We start from the raw sequence: 18,216 nt of genomic DNA, 5'->3' as shown, positions 1-18,216 counted from the left end.
GGGAGTGAAAACATGGTAGCTAAATTTGCAGATGACACAAAGGTAGCTAGGAAAGTATGTTATGAAGAGGACGTGAGGTTGCAGACGGATATTGATAGGTTGAATGAGCAGGCAAAGATTTGGCAAATGGAGTTGAATGTGGGAAAATGTGAAGTTGTTCACTTTGGCAGAAAGAACAAAAAGCAGAGTATTACTTAATGAAAACGGCTGCACATTTCTGAGATGCAGAGGGATCTAGGAGTTCTAGTACATGAGTCACAAAGTTAGTATGCAGGTACAGCAAGTAATTAAGAAGGCTAATGGATTGCTATCCTTTATTATGCGAGGAATTGAACATAAAAGAAATGGATGTTATGCTTCAGTGATACAGGGCATTGGTGAGACCGCACCTTGAATACTGTGTGCAGCTTTGGTCTCCTTATTTAAGGAAGGATGTAAATACATTGGAGGCGGTTTAGAAGAGGTTTATTAGATTGACACCTGGAATGGGTGAGTTGCCTTATGAGGAAAGGTTGAATAGACTGAACTTGTTTCCACTGGAATTTAGAAGAGTGAGGGATGATTTGATTGAAGTATAAAAGATCCTGAACGGCCTTGACAAGGTGGACGTTGAAAGGATGTTTCCTCTTGTGGGTGAGTCCAGAACTAGGGTGCACTGTTTTAAAATTAGTGGATTAGGACAGAGATGAGAAATTTTTTCTGAGTGTTGTGTGACTTTGGAACTCTGCCTCAGAAGGTGGTGGAGGCAGGGTCGTTGAATATTTTTAAGGCAGAGGTAGATAGATTCTTGTTAGACAAGGGAATCAAAGGTTAGCAGGATTAGATGAGGATGTGGAAATCAAAACACAAGATCAGCCATGATCTTATTAAATGGTGGAGCAGGCTCGAGGGTCCGAATGGTCTACTCCTGTTCCTATTTCTTATGTTCTTATTCTGATAGTAACTTGCTGTTTTGACTTCAAGGTTGTTAGTAGATGGTTGATCATCAATGGACGGCTTATGAAATAAGTTGAGAAAAAATACTTCAGTGCTTGTAATCCAGGACTTCCCAAACTGTGGGTCGTGACCTCCTGTGGCATTGTGAGATGAGATTTTGAGGTTGCAATCTCTGAGGTAGCAATGGCTGCCATGGAACTCAGATTAACAGCTGTGAGGCCCCTTTAAGTCCCCTCATTTTTTCTAATCGTGGGTGTGGCCTAATGGACAGCTCATTGGGACTTGATTGCTGCTGCAAAAAAAGGCCTATGAACAGGTCGGGTACCTTCCACCGCCCTACTCCTCTCAAACTGCTGTGCTCATCCCCTGCTACTCTCACATCTCTACTCCACCCACCCGGCTCTCACTCTGGGATCACGGCAATTTTCAAACTTCAAAATGTGGTCACGGTTGTGTCTAGATGTGTGAAATTTCATTCACCAGGACAGTGAATCCTTATAACCACAAGGCCTGCTTGTCACAAACTGTATCAAGTGAGTTAAATTACAGAGAACAGACCATGAGTGGATAATATATCAGACATCCCAATCTTGTATAAGTTGCTGGGTTGGCAACTGAAAACAGGTATATAGTACCTTTAGCGTAATGAAACATCCTAAAGTGCTTCACAGGAGCATTATGAAACAAAGTATGACATCAAGCCATTACTGACCTCCGGTACTTGAAACTACTCACTTTCTCCAAGTCTTTATCTTTACATTTAGTCAGCTGACCTAAGGTCAGAAGACTAAAAACTTGGTCAGACAGGTAGGTTTTAAGGAATATCTTAAAGGAGAAAGCAAATGTGGGAGGTTATTCCAGAACTTGGGGCCTAGGCAACTGAAGGCATGGCCACCAATCGTGGGGCAATTAAAATTAGGAATGCATGAGAGGCCAGAATTAGAGGAAAGCAGTTATCTTGGAATTTTGTTGCACTGGAGGAGGCTACAGAGGTGGAGAGGGATGAGGCCATGGAAGGGACTTGAAGACAAAGGATCAAAAGTTTAAAATCAAAGCGTTGATTGATGGGTAGCCAGTGTAGGTCAGTGAGCATAGGGGTGATAAGAGAATGGGACTTATTGTGAGTTAAGACACTGGGAGCCAAGTTTTGGATGACCTCAGGCTTACGGAGGGTAGAATGTGGGAGACTAGTGTGGGTAGAGTGAGAGTCTCAAAGCCAAAGTTGGATTACACCAAGGGCACTGAGTGAAAATGTAAAGTTAAAGACTTGGAGAAAGTGAATGGGTTCAACTACCTGGGGTCAGTGATGGCAGAAGTGGAAGTATGGAAAAGGAAATTAAGCAATGGATTAGTTCCAGTTAGAGTCATTGGAAAAAGTGCAGTGGAGTGTTATGTGATAGAAAAATATCACTGCAACTGAAAAGAATATAAGAAAATCTTGAGAATGGCTTTCCTCTATATGGTGCAGAAACTTGGGCAACATCAAGCCAAGGAACAACAGCTGGATACTAATGAGATATGGATGCTGAGTGGAGTAATGAAAAAAAATAAAATCAGGAACATCGGGGGTCCGTAATGATTGTGGGAGCAACAAAGAAAATCCTTGAGAAGGGATTGAAATGGTATGGTCATCTGTGGCAAGAATACAAGAAATAGGGGCAGGATTAGATCACATGGCCCATCGTGCATGCTCAACAATTCAGTACTATCTTGGCTGATCTTGGGCTTCAACTCCATTTTCCTCCCTATATCCCTTAATTTCCTGAGAGACAAAAATCTGTCTATCTCAGCCGTAATGTATTCAACGATGGAGCATCCGCAACCTTCTGGGGTGGAGAATTCCAAAGATTCATAACCCTTTGAGTGAAGTAATTTTGCTCATCTCAGTCTGAAACGATTGACCCCTTACCCTGAGTCTGTGCTCCTGTGTTTTAGATTCCCTGACCAGCGGAAACAATCTCTGTCCATCTTATCCAGCCCCTTCAGAATTTTGTAGCTTTCAAATAGATCGCCTCTCATTCTTCTAAACTCCAGATAATATAAACCCAATTTACTCAGCCCCTCATCATAGGACAACCCCCTCATCCCAGGGACCAATTTAGTGAACCTTCGCTGTACCACCTCCAATGCAAGTATATCCCTTCTTAATTGTGAAGACCAAAACTGTGCACAGTACTCCAGTTGCGGTCTCACTAAAACCCTGTACAACTGTAGCAAGACTTCTTTATTCTTGGACTCCAATCTCCTTGCAATAATGGCCAACATGCCATTTGCCTTTCTAATTGCTTGCTGGACCTCTATGCTAACTTTCTGTATCCTTTGTATGAGCACACCAATACTTACAAGTTTCTCAACTTTTAAAAAATATTCTGCGTTTCTATTCTATGACCAAAGTGAATAACTTTACACCTCCCTATATAATCTGCCATCTTGTTGCCAACTCACTTAACTTGCCTGTATCTCTTTGCAGCCTCTGTGTCCTCCCCACAGCTTACCTTTCCACCTAACTTGGTATCATCAACAAACTTAGGTACATTACTCTCTCTCTCTCTCTTCATCTAAGTTGTTAATATAGATTGTAAATCGCTGAGGCCCCAGCACTGAGCCTTGCAGCATTCCACTATTCACTGCCTGCCAGAGAAGAGAGAGAGGGAGGAAATGTGTTGAGGCAAGTGACTTAGATGGAACTGCCAGGAGGAAGAGGAGGGCCTAAGATCAGATGGAAAGATGGGATAGCGAGAGACTTAAATAGAGTGGGACTGGAAGAGAAATGTGTGACAGGAGGAGGTGGAGAAGGGTGATCAACCAGCATTTTTAAAAATTCATTTGTGGGATGTGGACACTGCTGGCTAGGCCAGCATTTATTGCTCATCCCTAATTGCCCTTGAGAAGGTGGTGGTGAGCTGCCGTCTTGAACTGCTGCAGTCCCTGTGGTGTAGGTACACCCACAGTGCTATTAGGAAGGGAGGTCCAGGATTTTGACCCAGTGACAGTGAAGGAACGGCAATATATTTCAAAATCAGGATGGTGAGTGGCTTGGAGGGGAACTTCTGGATGCTGGTGTTCCCATGTATCTGCTACCTTTGTCCTTCTAGATGGTAGTGGTTGTGGGTTTGGAAAGTGTTGGCTATGGAGCCTTGGTGAGTTTCTGCAGTACATCTTGTTGATGGTACACACCGTTGCCACTGTTCGCCGGTGGTGGAGGGAGTGAATGTTTTTGGATGGGGTGCCAATCAAGTGGGCAGCTTTGTCCTGCATGGTGTCAAGCTTTTTGAGTGTTGTTGGAGCTGTACTCATCCAGGCAGGGGGGGAGCATTCCATCCTGACTTGTGTCTTGTAGATGGTGGACAGGCTTTGGGGAGTCAGGTGAATTACTCGTCACAGGATTCCTAGCCTCTGACCTGCTCTTGCAGCCACAGTATTTACATGGCTAGTCCAGTTCAGTTTCTGGTCAATGGTAACCCCCAGGAAGTTGATAGTGGGAGTAAAAACAAAAAAACTGCAGATGCTGGAAATCCAAAACAAAAACAGAATTACCTGGAAAAACTCAGCAGGTCTGGCAGCATCGGCGGAGAAGAAAAGAGTTGACCCTTCAACAGAACTGAGTGAATGTTAGGAGAGGGGTGAAATATAAGCTGGTTTAAGGTGGGGGTGGGGTGGTGAAGTGGGGGGAGAGAAGTGGTGGGGGGGTGGTGTGGTTGTAGGGACAAGCAAGCAGTGATAGGAGCAGCTAACCAAAAGATGTCACAAACAAAAGAACACAGAGGTGTTGAAGGTGGTGATATTATCTAAACGATTGTGCTAATTAAGAATGGATGGTAGGGCACTCAAGGTACAGCTCTAGTTGGGGTGGGGTGGAAAGACTAGCAGGGCATAAAAGATTTAAAAAATGATGGACATAGGTGGGAAAAGAAAAATCTGTATAAATTATTGGAAAAAAACGAAAGGAAGGGGGAAGAAACGGAAAGGAGGTGGGGATGGAGAAGGGAGTTCAAGATCTAAAGTTGTTGAATTCAATATTCAGTCCGGAAGGCTGTAAAGTGCCTAGTCGGAAGATGAGGTGCTGTTCCTCCAGTTTGCGTTGGACTTCACTGGAACAATGCAGCAAGCCAAGGACAGACATGTGGGCAAGAGAGCAGGGTGGAGTGTTGAAATGGCAAGCGACAGGGAGGTTTGGGTCATTCTTGTGGACAGACCGCAGATGTTCTGCAAAGCGGTCGCCCAGTTTACGTTTGGTCTCTCCAATGTAGAGGAGACCGCATTGGGAGCAACGAATGCAATAGACTAAGTTGGGGGAAATGCTTGTGAAATGCTGCTTCACTTGAAAGGAGTTTTTGGGCCCTTGGACGGTGAGGAGAGAGGAAGTGAAGGGGCAGGTGTTGCATCTTTTGCGTGGGCATGGGGAGGTGCCATAGGTGGGGGTTGAGGAGTAGGGGCTGATGGAGGAGTGGACCAGGGTGTCCCAAAGGGAACAATCCCTACAGAATGCCGCCGGGGGGATGAAGGGAAGATGTGTTTGGTGGTGGTATCATGCTGGAGTTGGCGGAAATGGCGGAGGATGATCCTTTGAATGTGGAGGCTGCTGGGGTGATAAGTGAGGTCTATAGACTGTCCACCAATATCCATTACTAGCCTACTGACTCCCACAGCTACCTCGACTACAGCTCCTCACATCCCGCTTCCTGTAAGGACTCCATCCCATTCTCTCAGTTCCTTCGCCTCTGTTGCATTTGTTCTGATGATGCTACCTTCAAAAACAGTTTCTCTGACATGTCCTCCTCCTTCCTTAACCGAGGTTTTCCACCCACAGTTGTTGACAGGGCCCTCAACCGTGTCCGGCCCATCTCCCGCGCATCCGCCCTCACGCCTTCTCCTCCCTCCCAGAAACATGATAGGGTCCCCTTTGTCCTCACTTATCACCTCAGCAGCCTCCGCATTCAAAGGATCATCCTCCGCCATTTCCGCCAACTCCAGCATGACGCCACCACCAAACACATCTTCCCTTCACCCCCCCCCCCGTTGGCATTCCATAGGGATTGTTCCCTCCGGGACACCCTGGTCCACTCCTCCATCACCCCTTATTCCTCAACCCCCACCAATGGCACCTCCCTATGCCCACGCAAAAGATGCAACACCTGCCCCTTCACTTCCTCTCTCCTCACCGTCCAAGGGCCCAAACAGTCCTTTCAAGTGAAGCAGCATTTCACGTGCATTTTCCCCAACTTAGTCTATTGCATTCATTGCTCCCAATGCAGTCTCCTCTACATTGAAGAGACCAAATGTAAACTGGGCGACTGCTTTGCAGAACATCTGTGGTCTGTCCGCAAGAATGACCCAAGCCTCCCTGTCGCTTGCCATTTTAACACTCCACCCTGCTCTCTTGCCCACATGTCTGTCCTTGGCTTGCTGCATTATTTCAGTGAAGTCCAACTCACACTGGAGGAACAGCACCTCATCTTCCGACTAGGCACTTTACAGCCTTCCGGACTGAATATTGAATTCAACAACTTTAGATCTTGAACTCCCACCTCCATCCCCACCCCTTTTCTGTTTCTTCCCCCTTCCTTTTGTTTTTTCCAATAAATTATATAGATTTTTCTTTTCCCACTATTTCCTACCATTATTTTTAAATCTTTTATGCCCTGCTAGTCTTTCCACCCCACTCCCACTAGAGCTGTACCTTGAGTGCCCTACCATCCATTCTTAATTAACACATTTGTTTAGATAATATCACCACCTTCAACACCTCTGTGTTCTTTTGTCTGTGACATCTGATAATCTGCTCCTGTCACTGCTTGCTTGTCCCTATAACCACACCACCCCCCCATCACTTCTCCCCCTCCCCACCTTAAACCAGCTTATATTTTACCCCTCTCCTAATATTCAGTCAGTTCTGTTGAAGGATCATGAGGACTCGAAACGTCAACTCTTTTCTTCTCCGCCGATGCTGCCAGACCTGCTGAGCTTTTCCAGGTAATTCTGTTTTTGTTTTGTTGATAGTGGGGGATTTGGCGATGATAATGCCATTGAATGTCACGGGGCAATGGTTAGATTCTTTCTTGTTGGACATAGTTATTGCTGGCACTTGTAAGGTGTGAATGTTACTTGTCAGCCCAAGTCTGGATATTGTCTAGGTATTGCTGTGTTTGGACATGGAATGCTTCAGTATCTGAGGAATCATGAATGGTGCTGAACATTGTGCAATCATCAGTGAACATCCCCACTTCTGACCTTATGATGGAAGGAAGGTCATTGATGAAGCAGCTGAAGTTGGTTGGGCCTAGGACACTACCCTGAGAATCTCGTGTAGTAATGTCCTGGAACTGAGATGATTGACCTCCAACAACCACAACCATCTTCCTTTCTGCTAGGTATGACCCCAACCAGCGGAGTGTTTTCCCCCGGTTCCCATTGACTCCAGTTTTGCTAGAGTTCCTTGATGCCACACTCAATCAAATGCTGCCTTGATGGCAAGGGCAGTCACACTCACTGACCCCAAGTAAAATGGGAGAAGCTGAAAGATGGAGAATGTGGGCAACTAGCCAGGCGTGTATTGGAATAGTCAAGTTCAGAGGTGCCAAAAGCATGAATGAGGGTTTCAGCAGCAGATGAACTGAGAAAGGCAAAGTCGGACGATGTTATAGAGGAAATGGTCAGTCTTAGTGATGGCATGAATGAGAGGTTGGAAGTCTATCTCTGGATTAAATGTGACACAAGATTGTGAACAGGCTGGCTTAATCTCAAACTGTTGCTAGGAAGAGGGATGGAGTCAGTAGCTAAGGAATGGAGTTTGGAGTGGAGACCAAAAACAATGGCTTCAGTTTTCCCGATATTTAATTGGAGAAAATTTCAGCCTATCCTATACTGGATGTTGGAAAGTAAGCCTGATAATTTAGTAACAGTGGAGGACCTTAGAGTGATGATGGTGAGATAGAGCTGAGAGCCTTCAGCAAAGATGTGAAAACTAACGCTGTGCCTTCAGATGATGCCACTAATGGGCAGCATGTAGGTGAGAGTTTGATGGGGTAGGGGTCAAGGATCTATCCTTCGGGGATACCAGAGGTAACTGTGGAAAGAAAAGAAGAAGCTATTGCAAATGGAACCAGGTGAGAACAGTCCCACCCAGCTGGGCAGCAGTGGAGAGGGATTAGAGGAGCACGGTATGGTCAACTGTTTCAAAGGTTGCAGAGGAGGAATGGAAGTTTACCTTTGTCACAGTCGTATGGGATGCATTTGCGATTTTGATGAGCTGTTTAGGTGTTGTGCCTGGGGTAGAAACCTTATTGGAAGAATTCAAACATGGAATTCTAGGAAACATGGGAACACAGTTGGGTTGGTGACAGCACATTCAATAATTTTGAATAGGAAAGTGATGTTGGAGATAGGATGGTAGTTTGCAAGGCCGTTGGGATTAAGGGTGGTTCTTTTTTTGAGGAGATGGGTGGTGACGGCAGATTTGAAGGAGAGAGGAACAAAACCTGAAGCAAGAGAACCGTTAACAGTATTGGCTAAAATGGGGGCCAGGACGGGGAGGTGGGTGATCAGCTTAGTGGCAGTATGATTGAGGGAATAAGAGGTGGGTCTCATGGACAAGCTGAGCTCAGAGACGGCATATGGGGCGATAGGAAAGAATCTAGAGAAAGATGCAAGTACAGGGCTAGGACAATGGGCAGTATTGAAGGAAGCTTGGTCTGATGGGTTAGTGGAAGGGAGGGACGTGGCAGAGGCATCAGATTGGATTTTCTCAATCTTGGTGACAAAGAAATCCATGAGCTCCTTGCTCTTGTTGGTGTTGAGGGTAGAGGGGAGAAGGGTTTAAGAAAATGGTTTGCAGTTCTGGCAGATCCCTATTGGTCGCAGTTTTAGCATTTGTGATTCCAAATTCTATCCCAGTATTGAAAGTCTACCATATGGGTGTTAATCCAGAGCTCTTTGACTGTGACTTCAAATTCATAGGTGTACCGAGTCAACAAATCTACCTGTAAGAGTCAGGCAAGGTTTAGATGGCATGGCACTAAGCCCACTGAGCAAGTGTATTCACCTGAGGACAATGCAATGATTGGCAGTCATTAAAACCCAACAATCCGTGCTGCCTGGCTATGACCCTGTCCTGCACGGAATACTCCACCCAACCTAACCAAGGGTCTTAGATGTTTTGGGGTGAAGGCTTTTTGTCAGTTTTAGTTTAGCTTCATGTCAAAATGAACTGGAAAATGGATCAAGTTTAAAAAATTTTTTAGCACATAAAAATAGAAAATCATACATGAAACCTCCATCTATAACATCATGACACTTGTGTGCGCCAAGTAAGTGGCTTCCTTAGAACCAGTAAAGCTAGTTTTTAGTTCTTTGTGTGTGAAAGATGCATTTATTTGAACACTGAGGAAAATTACACAAGACATCATCTGTGTTGCATTGTTGCTGTGCTTTCAGACAAAGTTTTCTTATTAAATCTTAATTTCGTGTCTTGGAAGAGATCTAAGTTGAGGCTTTTTGCTTCATTGCTCCGTATTTTGGATATGGAGTGTGGATTTCATGTTTTAATCCACAAGGTTGGATGTGCCTTAGATTCCTTCATTAATGTGATGGCATTTAATCACAAACCGTAGTGGTTGTTCATATTCAATGAATTATGTACACCTGAGGTTCCAGTCTTCAAACAAACTTTAACATTGGCACTGGCAAGCATGTTACACTTTTACTGCTAATCAACGAGAAGATCTTTGAGGGATGTTGAAAGCTACCCAAGCTAGTTATTAGCCAAGTTTTGACCACACTTAGGTTTTCAGATTAACATTTCTATCTGGAAGCTCCCACTTGGAGCATTCCTCATAACCTTACTACACACTATCTATTTATTTTAAAGAGGTCTTTGTTTTTAGTAGTTTGTAGGGAGTATAGTGGGGTGACATCATATCTCTTCAATTTTTTTTTAATGGTAGATGGAATTATAAAGTGGTGTTTACTTTATATTTTTATTCTTTCAGTTTCAAGTTAATGTGAATTTGTACCCCTTGGGTGTTTTGTCTCTTCTGAAAGTCTCACTGGAGTAATGATAGATCATTTCCTGTCTAGGATCCTCATTCTGCAAATGGAACCACCCATCGCAGACTGTGCACATACCTTCTGGCCACACACAAGTCCCACTTGGAAAGATATTGCCGTTAATTGCTAAAACTAGTTCCCAGTTTGTACAATGCATAAATTGTTTATTAGCTTTTCCATGGCAAAGTAAGCTGTTGGGCCTGGAGAGAAGCCTTTATTTGTGTCCTTGAAAGGAAGCTTTTATGAAAGACAGTGATATGAATTACAAAGAGAAGAAATCTGAAAGGTGCTGCTTGTGCAGGGTCTCTTGGTGATGTGCCTTACTGGTATTTGTAGTGTACTCCCCATTGAATAATAAGCCCCTACAAGATCAGAAAACCTACCACTTCCCAGTGTAGAGTGACCCATGCTTTTGCTACTATGTTTTTTCAGATTTCAGACCAAGTACTTCCAGGGCAAATATGGGAATTTGGACAGTTCCCTCATCTCCTTTGGACCCTGCCAGACACCCACTCTTGGCTTCTGTGTCGAGAGGCATGACAAGATCCAGTCTTTCAAGCCTGAGGCTTATTGGGTCCTCCAGGCAAAGGTTTGTTTGTTGAAATTCCATGAACTCTGAGAGTAATCCTAGGGCAGGATTTTTACCTCGTTGGGCGGGCATGGCAGGCCGCAAAACTGACCACTGTCCATGATCAGGTCCTGATCACAATTTTACGCTGGCTGGCCAATTAACGGTCAGCCAACATGAATCACGTGCTGCAGCACTCGGCACTGCCTGGGTTAGCGGGGGAAGAGCACAAGCGCGGAAGTCAGTGCATGTGTGTGGATGCGCTCACAGAAAGCTCCCTGAAGGCACAGCTGCCTTAAGGAGCTGAAGATTTTTAACATTAAAAATAAACAACTGAAAAATAAGGAAACCATGCCCCTCCATGTGACTCTGTCACATGAGCAGGGATATGTTAAAAATGAGTTTTAAAAGTTTTTTTTTAAATCACTGGTTGAAACCCCTCCGCGCCAGTGACTGAGGTTTTGTAAAATATGCAAAGGCCTATTCGCCTGCCTGCCAACTGAATGGTTAGACGGCAGCGAAAAGTTCCATTTAATTAATTGATTAGGGGTCTTAATAGGCCTCTTAATTAATACTGGACTTGCTGTCGCCTCTCGCGCGTACCTGCCATGCAAAATATCGTGAGAGTGCATGATGATGTCGGGATGCTCACCCGATGTCATTGCACACGATTTCTCCCATTTGGATTGGGCCCGAGCCCACGCCTGCCCGACAAGGGAAAAATTCTGCCCCCAGAGTATTTAAGGAGAAGTTAGCTAAAGTTAAAAATGCATGGTACAAACTTTGATCCAATCGAAATGTTTTTATATTTCCAGTAATTTTGGAAATTGGAATAATCATGTTTGCAGAGCCCCCGGAAACCAAGACATTTTCCCATTCACTTTGGGAACTGAATTTTTATGTTCGTTGATTGGATTTTGATATGTTTAGGAAATAGCAATTTACCATTCATTGTGCGAGTTACCTTCTCTTTTAAAAGAGAACAAGCAACAGCTTGGGTGTGACATGTTGGATCTGCCTGCTTTCACCAGCTGCTAGATATGATGTATTGCACCCCCATTCTTTAACTGAACTCTAGATGCAGTGGATTGGAGCATCCTGATTTCGCTGGCTACTAAGTGCAAAAGGTCAGAGTACTATCCTTACATTGGTGTAACATATTGGAGCACCCTCATTCTATTAGCTGTTGGCTGCAGCATTAGAACATTGTTCTGCTAGCTGCTGGATGTAATGCCTTGGAGCACCCCTCTGTTGGGTGTAGTGTTACTGGAGCACCAACCTCCTGCTAGCTGATTGGTGAGGAATTTTAAAAACCCCTTTGACCAATGGCTGATGGGTGTGTGATGTTGCAGAGAATTAGCTTTCACTGCTAGGAACTGGACTCAAAACAAACCGTTCCTTTTCTTTGGTTTTCCTCTCCCTCGCATGTGCATGTACTATTGCCTGATTGACAGATTAATTGAGGGGGCACAGAGAGCTAGTTAAGAAACTGAAATGTATGTGCAACGCAACTAAATGGGACTGAGAACTGTGTATGGGCAGGACATGTTCTAATGCAATACAAATCTAAGAGTTAGGTACACGATGGAGTGAGCCAGCTCTGTAATCTCATTGGAACACAACAACTGTAACTAAATTGGGTTTTAGTGGCTCTGGATTAAAAGTAATGTCATCTACTAATGGCCCTACCAATTGTTATTCCATTCCAGCTGTGATATTTGGAAAAAAAAGTCATTTTTTTCTTAGCCATAAGTGAAGAGCGACACTTTAGTTTCAAGTACAAGACAACACAAGACTGAGGAGGATTGAAAAAAGAAGATAAAGTATTCAGGATGTAGTGACGAATTGATGCCAAGCTATGGTTTTAAAAGCCTGATGATTGCATGAAGCAATCTTGAGGGGAGATGGGAGTTCCATACTTTGGAGGGCTTGAGAAAGCTAGAATTTGATTAGGACACTGTGTGACTGGTCTTGAATCTAACACTGTGCAGATGTAGGGTCAAGGGAGAGTGTGTAGGACAGAGTGTTTGATGCATAGAGTCATTTACAGTACAGAAGGAGGCCATTCAAGTCTATGCCGCCTCTCTGTGGTGTAGTCCAGTCAGTCCCATTCTCCCGCCCTATCTCTGTAGTCCTGCAAGTTTAATTCCTTTAAGTGCCCATCCAAATTCCTTTTGAAATCATTGATCGTCTCTGCTTCCACAACCCTCATGGGCAGCAAGTTCCAGGTTATTGCCACTAGCTACATTTAAAAAAAAGTTGTTTCACACATTTCTCTTGCATCTCTTGCCCATTACCTTCAATATATCTCCCCAAGTTCTTGTACCATTAGCTAATGGGAACAGTTTTTTCTTGTCTACCTGAACCCAACCTGTCTTAATCCTATATACCTTTATCAAATCTCTCCTCTATTCTCTTTGGAGTAAAGGAGATTATCTTCAATCTAACCTTGTAGCTGAAATCCCCCCTCCCTGGAACCATTCTGGTAAATCACCCGCACGAGACTCTCACATCCTTCTTAAAATATGGTGACCAGAACTGAATGCAACACTCTTGTTGTGGCCTAACCAGAGAACAAATTGGGGTTCTAAAGCATTTCACCACTTTCTAATGTTATAAATATCAGGTGATTTTTCTGTTACTGTGCTTGGCATGTTAGACTCTCACCGAACCTCTCGAAGTGGAGGGTTGCAAGTGTAATTCAACCATAGAATCATCAATGATCACTCACTTACCTCAGTGCTATTCCCACCACTGCACAATACCTTAGATACCTACTTCTTCATTACTGCAGACATGTATTAATTCACCATCTTGCCACAACCAGTTTGCGCCTACAGATTTGCTAAAGAGTCTTCTCAATTCTCAAGCTTTCCCTGGTAACCAATCAATATCAGATTGTACAGAATTACTTGAAAAGAAATTGTCCATGTTTTAAGCTCCTGTTGACTCTTGTACTGACCGATGCTCTGCTTAGGCTGCTGTTGATGCTGGTATAATCATTGTAATCCCTGTCACAGCGCTCAATATTGAAAAATAATTAGTTTCTGGATGATGAATAAATCTACAAGGTGCAAACCAACAATACGATGATTGTTCTCAATCTGTTTGTTTGCATCAGATCAGTAATTGTGCTGGGGATTCCATGGTTCTGGACTGGGACAGAGTTAGAGTATTTGACCGGGAAGTTGCACAGATGTATCTGAATATGACAAAATCCACAACAGAAACCAAGGTAAGCAAGAATAAAAATGTAGATCTTTGGTCCCTGTGCTCTCACAGAGATTGCATCTCTTGGGTGGGGGTGTCAAGAGGGATCAAGAGAGCACATGGATACTGAAATATTGTAATGCAGTGGTTGGGTTATTCGACCAGTAATCTGGAAACCTGGACTAATAATCCATAAAATGAGAGTTCAAATCCCACCATTGCAGTTCAGGAATTTGAATTCAGTTTAAGAAATCTGGTAATTAGAAGCTGCTATCAATAAAAGTGACCATGAAGCTTTTGGCTTGTTATAAAAACCCAACAGTTTCACTTGAGGCCCTTTTGGGAAAGAAGCCTGCCATTCTAATCTGTTCTGATTTATATGTGACTCCAGCCTCTTAACTGCCTCCTGAAGTGCCCTAAAAATCTACTCTATTGTACCAAAACCGCTACTGCGGTTGTTCAAGCAAGGCCCACCACCTTCTCAGCAACTAAGGATGGGCAATAAATGCTCGTCTTGCCAGTGATACACACACCCTGAAAATGAAAAATAGATGAGTATATAGAAAGAAAATAATTCTCTGAATACACAGATATGGGTAATCACCTGAGTAGAAAGAGAGAATGCAGTCTATAAACCCTCGCAGTAGAGAGAGAATGGCGCCTGTAATCTCTGGAGCGAGCATGAAGTGGCAGGTGGGGAGAAAGAGAGGAAATTGGAGAACTGCAGATGGAAAATAGCAGGAGTAGGATTTCAGTTCCAAAGTAAAACTAGTAGGTGCTAGATTCTATAACTTGCAGAAGAGAAAGTGCCTTTGTATCAGCTGAAAGACAATGTATAAATGTATCTGAGAGAACCGTTGCACAAATCGCAAGCCCTCCAGTTGTATACTTCAAGGGTATCATAAACCAGGTAGATTATTTTCCATGGTCAACTCTTGGACTTCTGATTCACATAAATGAATGCCATTCCCTGTGGCATGTAACTACTTGTGAAAGAAAGCTGCTAACTGAAGACTTGGGCTCTCTTTCTTAACTCTGAAAGTACTATGTTATAATTATATGTTAATTTTTGTTGCAGGTGGAATCTGTAACTAAAAAGGAGAAGGTGAAACAGCGACCACAGGCTCTGAACACGGTGGAGATGCTGCGTGTAGCCAGCTCTGCTTTGGGTATGCTGTGTATTACATACAGCTCTCTCTAATCATTAAGATAAAAGCAAAATACTGCGGAAATACTGGAAATCTGAAACAACTCACTAATCATTGCCTGGGGATGAGTTAGATTTCTTCGTTATGTAGAGTGGTTGCTGCAAAGGAATAATAAATATATTTTTTCTTTCCTTTTATCTTTTTAAAAAAATAACAACTTTATCTGGGTTTTACATGCTAACATTTTAGTGTTGGAGAATTGTACATTGTCCATTTAGGGCAGCAGTGTCAGAATGGAAGACTCCCAAATCAACTTACCCCGACCTCAACAGCAAGCTCTATTGCATTAGTATGATATTTTACCACGTTCTCACTGAGCGAGAGTTGAATTACATGTTGAACAATGAACAAGTTCTGTGCTGTGGGCCTATACCTACTTGAGTTGAGACTACCTAAACTAATTTCACAAAGCACCTTGATGGTCAGCAGACAAGTTTTTTTTAATTCACTCATGGGATGTGGACTTTGTTGGCTGGGCCAGCATTTATTGCCCCTGCCTAGTTGCCCTTGAGAAGGTGGTGGTGAGCTGCCTTCTTGAACCGCTGCAGTCCAAGTGGTGTAGGTACACCCGTAGTGCTGTTACGGAGAGAATTCCAGGATTTTGACCTAGTGAAAGTGAATATATTTCCAAGTCAGGATGGTGAGTGACTTGGAGGAGAACTTGCAGGTGGTGGTGTTCCCAACTATTTGCAGCCTTTGTCCTTCCAGATGGTAGTGATTGTGGGTTTGGAGGATGTGGTCTAAGGAGCCGTGCTGAATTCCTGTAGTGCATCTTGTAGACTCTGCTGCTACTGTGCGTCAGTGGTGGAGGGAGTGAATGTTTGTGGATGGGCTACCAATCAAACAGGCTGCTTTGCCCTGGATGATATCAAGCTTCTTGAGTGTTGTGGGAGCTGCACTCATCCAGGCAAATGGGGAGTATTCCATCGCGCTCCTGACGTGCCTTGTAGTTGGTGGACAGGCTTTGGGGAGTCAGGAGGTGGGTTACTCGTCACAGGATTCCTAGCATCTAACCTGTTTTTGTAGCCACAGTATTTATATGGCTAGTCCAGTTCAGTTTCTGGCCAATGACAACCGCCAGGATGTTGATAGTGGGGGATTCAGTGATGGTAATGCCATTGACCGTCAAGGGGTGATGGTTTGATTCTCTGTTGTTGGAGATGATCATTGCATAGCAGATAAGTGATCTAACACATATTGTGACACAATAATAGGATTATGGTTCATAATTCACATGGTGAATTCTGATGCTGGCTGCCAACTACTTGACTGACTTTAGGGCATAAACTATATATGTGTGTGCTCATTGTAGTCACAATGTGGAGAGTATTGCCATGGCAGTATGGAGTATGGCAGTATGATATTGGGGAGTGTTTTGATGCTAGTTTCAGTAATTATACGAGCAAATAAAAACATTCTGAAAGTCCTCAAGAATTGAATGGAAGCCCCAGGACACCTATGTATTTCTATAGGTTATGTTAATCAATTCTGACCAGCTGCTTTCCATAGAAAATGGACAGAATTTTTCAATGAATTTGCATCAACTTTTGGGATATTCTGGGTGAATGGTGGTAGAAAATGAGGGAGGCTTCTGCCATATTTGGGATTTTCTGCAGGAAGTGACATGACCTTTTGAAATCCAGGCGAGCATATTGAATTGATTGGGGTATTTCATTAAATATATTCCCCGTTGTTAACGCTTCACTCATCTGGTTGCCGGGAATGCTATTGATTGACTGAGACGATCTGTTAAATCAGTTCACTAGTCTTTTGTATTTTTTGTTTATGTCTCTAATTTTCCCCCACCCATCTTTCTTCTGATTGTATTTTTGTCTGTCTCTTATTTCCAGTTCTGCAGAAGGGTCACCACTCAACTGTAAACCCATCTATTCACTCCATAGATGCTGACTGTATTTTCAGCACTTTAGTTTCAGATTTCACTGCTGCTGTTGAGTGATGTTAAAGCAGCAAAGCAGAGCTATAACTATTTACTTTAACTGGAACCAAGTCCATTGCATTTTAGGTTGTAGAAGGCAAAAATAATTTCTCAAAAAATTGTGTTCCATGACAATATCAGTCATGAGCTCTCATTCTTTTGTTTGCTGGACTGTAGCGATGGTAAAACACCAATCTTTATTCACACTCACCTTCTCAAAGGCCCCTCAATTATTGAAAAATACAGAACAACAGATTGCTATATAAATATAAAAAAGAATACCTAGAGTTCACTTTTTTTCAGAGATTGTCTTAGGGCACCACAGTTATGCAAAGTGAATAAAGTGATTGATTAATTGCATCTGCCTCTGTCTCAAGGATATATGTAGATGATTAACTCTTATCTTTCATTTGTCTGAACAGGGATGGGCCCCCAGCATGCTATGCAAATAGCTGAGAAGCTGTACACCCAGGGGTACATTAGCTATCCTCGAACAGAGACCACCCAATATCCAGAAAACTTCGATCTCAAAGGAACCCTCCGACAGCAAGCGAACAACCCCTACTGGAGTGAAATGGTTGGTAAATGAGTGGCCTTTGTTTAAAGGATGTAGGAGTTGCATCAGGTTCTGATACTTGAATTTCCAGCTGGGGTATTGATGGCACAGATTGTTTCAGGTGTTATTACTTGTTGCTTTTAAAATATAGCCTTTATTGTAAAAAAAAAGACATTAAATATCATAAATTTTTCAGGAAGACATAGGAGAGCAGCATAAGCTGATATTGCAAACGCAGAGAGGTACTGTGTGTCTGTAGATCATGGAAAAGGAGGGATTGTAGTGTGTCTGTGACTCACTAGCCAAATTTAAATGAAGTCTCAATGATGGGTGCCTCTTCACCTGTGGAATGGACACCCGCCTAGTTTGCTCCACTAGTCAGTCCCCCAAAAGTGAAAGTAGGCTTCTTTGTTTATTCGCTGCTCCCATCCTGTTTCAACAATGTATTTCTTTCTCCCTCTGCACACTTCTCTGCTATTTCACCAAGACAGCCGCACAACAATTTATTGTTGGTTCTACCATTTGTTCTCTGCAACTCAATCGTAATTTTTATTACTTTTTCAAATGAAGTTGACAGGGAACTAATTGTGGAAGAAGGAGCAATATTTCATCTGGCAGTAATGATGGGTAAAATTTTTTTTTGTAGGTAAAGACATTACTCGCTGAAGGCATCAATCGTCCTCGGAAGGGTCAGGACGTTGGCGACCATCCTCCCATCACTCCGATGCGATCTGCCACAGAAGCTGAATTAGGTACA

At 43.3% G+C, this 18,216-nt stretch overlaps 1 protein-coding gene across 7 annotated transcripts in view; it reads left to right on the top strand.

Moving 5' to 3' along the window:
• Positions 1–18,216, top strand: part of top3b (DNA topoisomerase III beta) — a 72,212-nt gene that overhangs the window by 14,585 nt on the left and 39,411 nt on the right. For all 7 annotated transcript variants that reach the window (XM_041203276.1, XM_041203278.1, XM_041203277.1 and 4 more), the window contains 5 exons: positions 10,414–10,570; positions 13,671–13,784; positions 14,838–14,928; positions 17,326–17,480; positions 18,106–18,211. In XM_041203276.1, coding sequence (XP_041059210.1) covers positions 10,414–10,570; positions 13,671–13,784; positions 14,838–14,928; positions 17,326–17,480; positions 18,106–18,211 — 623 coding nt within the window. The remainder of the gene's footprint in view (positions 1–10,413; positions 10,571–13,670; positions 13,785–14,837; positions 14,929–17,325; positions 17,481–18,105; positions 18,212–18,216) is intronic.

The sequence above is a fragment of the Carcharodon carcharias genome, chromosome 13 (genome assembly GCF_017639515.1).
Source record: "Carcharodon carcharias isolate sCarCar2 chromosome 13, sCarCar2.pri, whole genome shotgun sequence".
NCBI classification, from domain to species: Eukaryota; Metazoa; Chordata; class Chondrichthyes; order Lamniformes; family Lamnidae; genus Carcharodon; species Carcharodon carcharias.
This window is presented reverse-complemented; position numbering and strand designations above follow the sequence as displayed.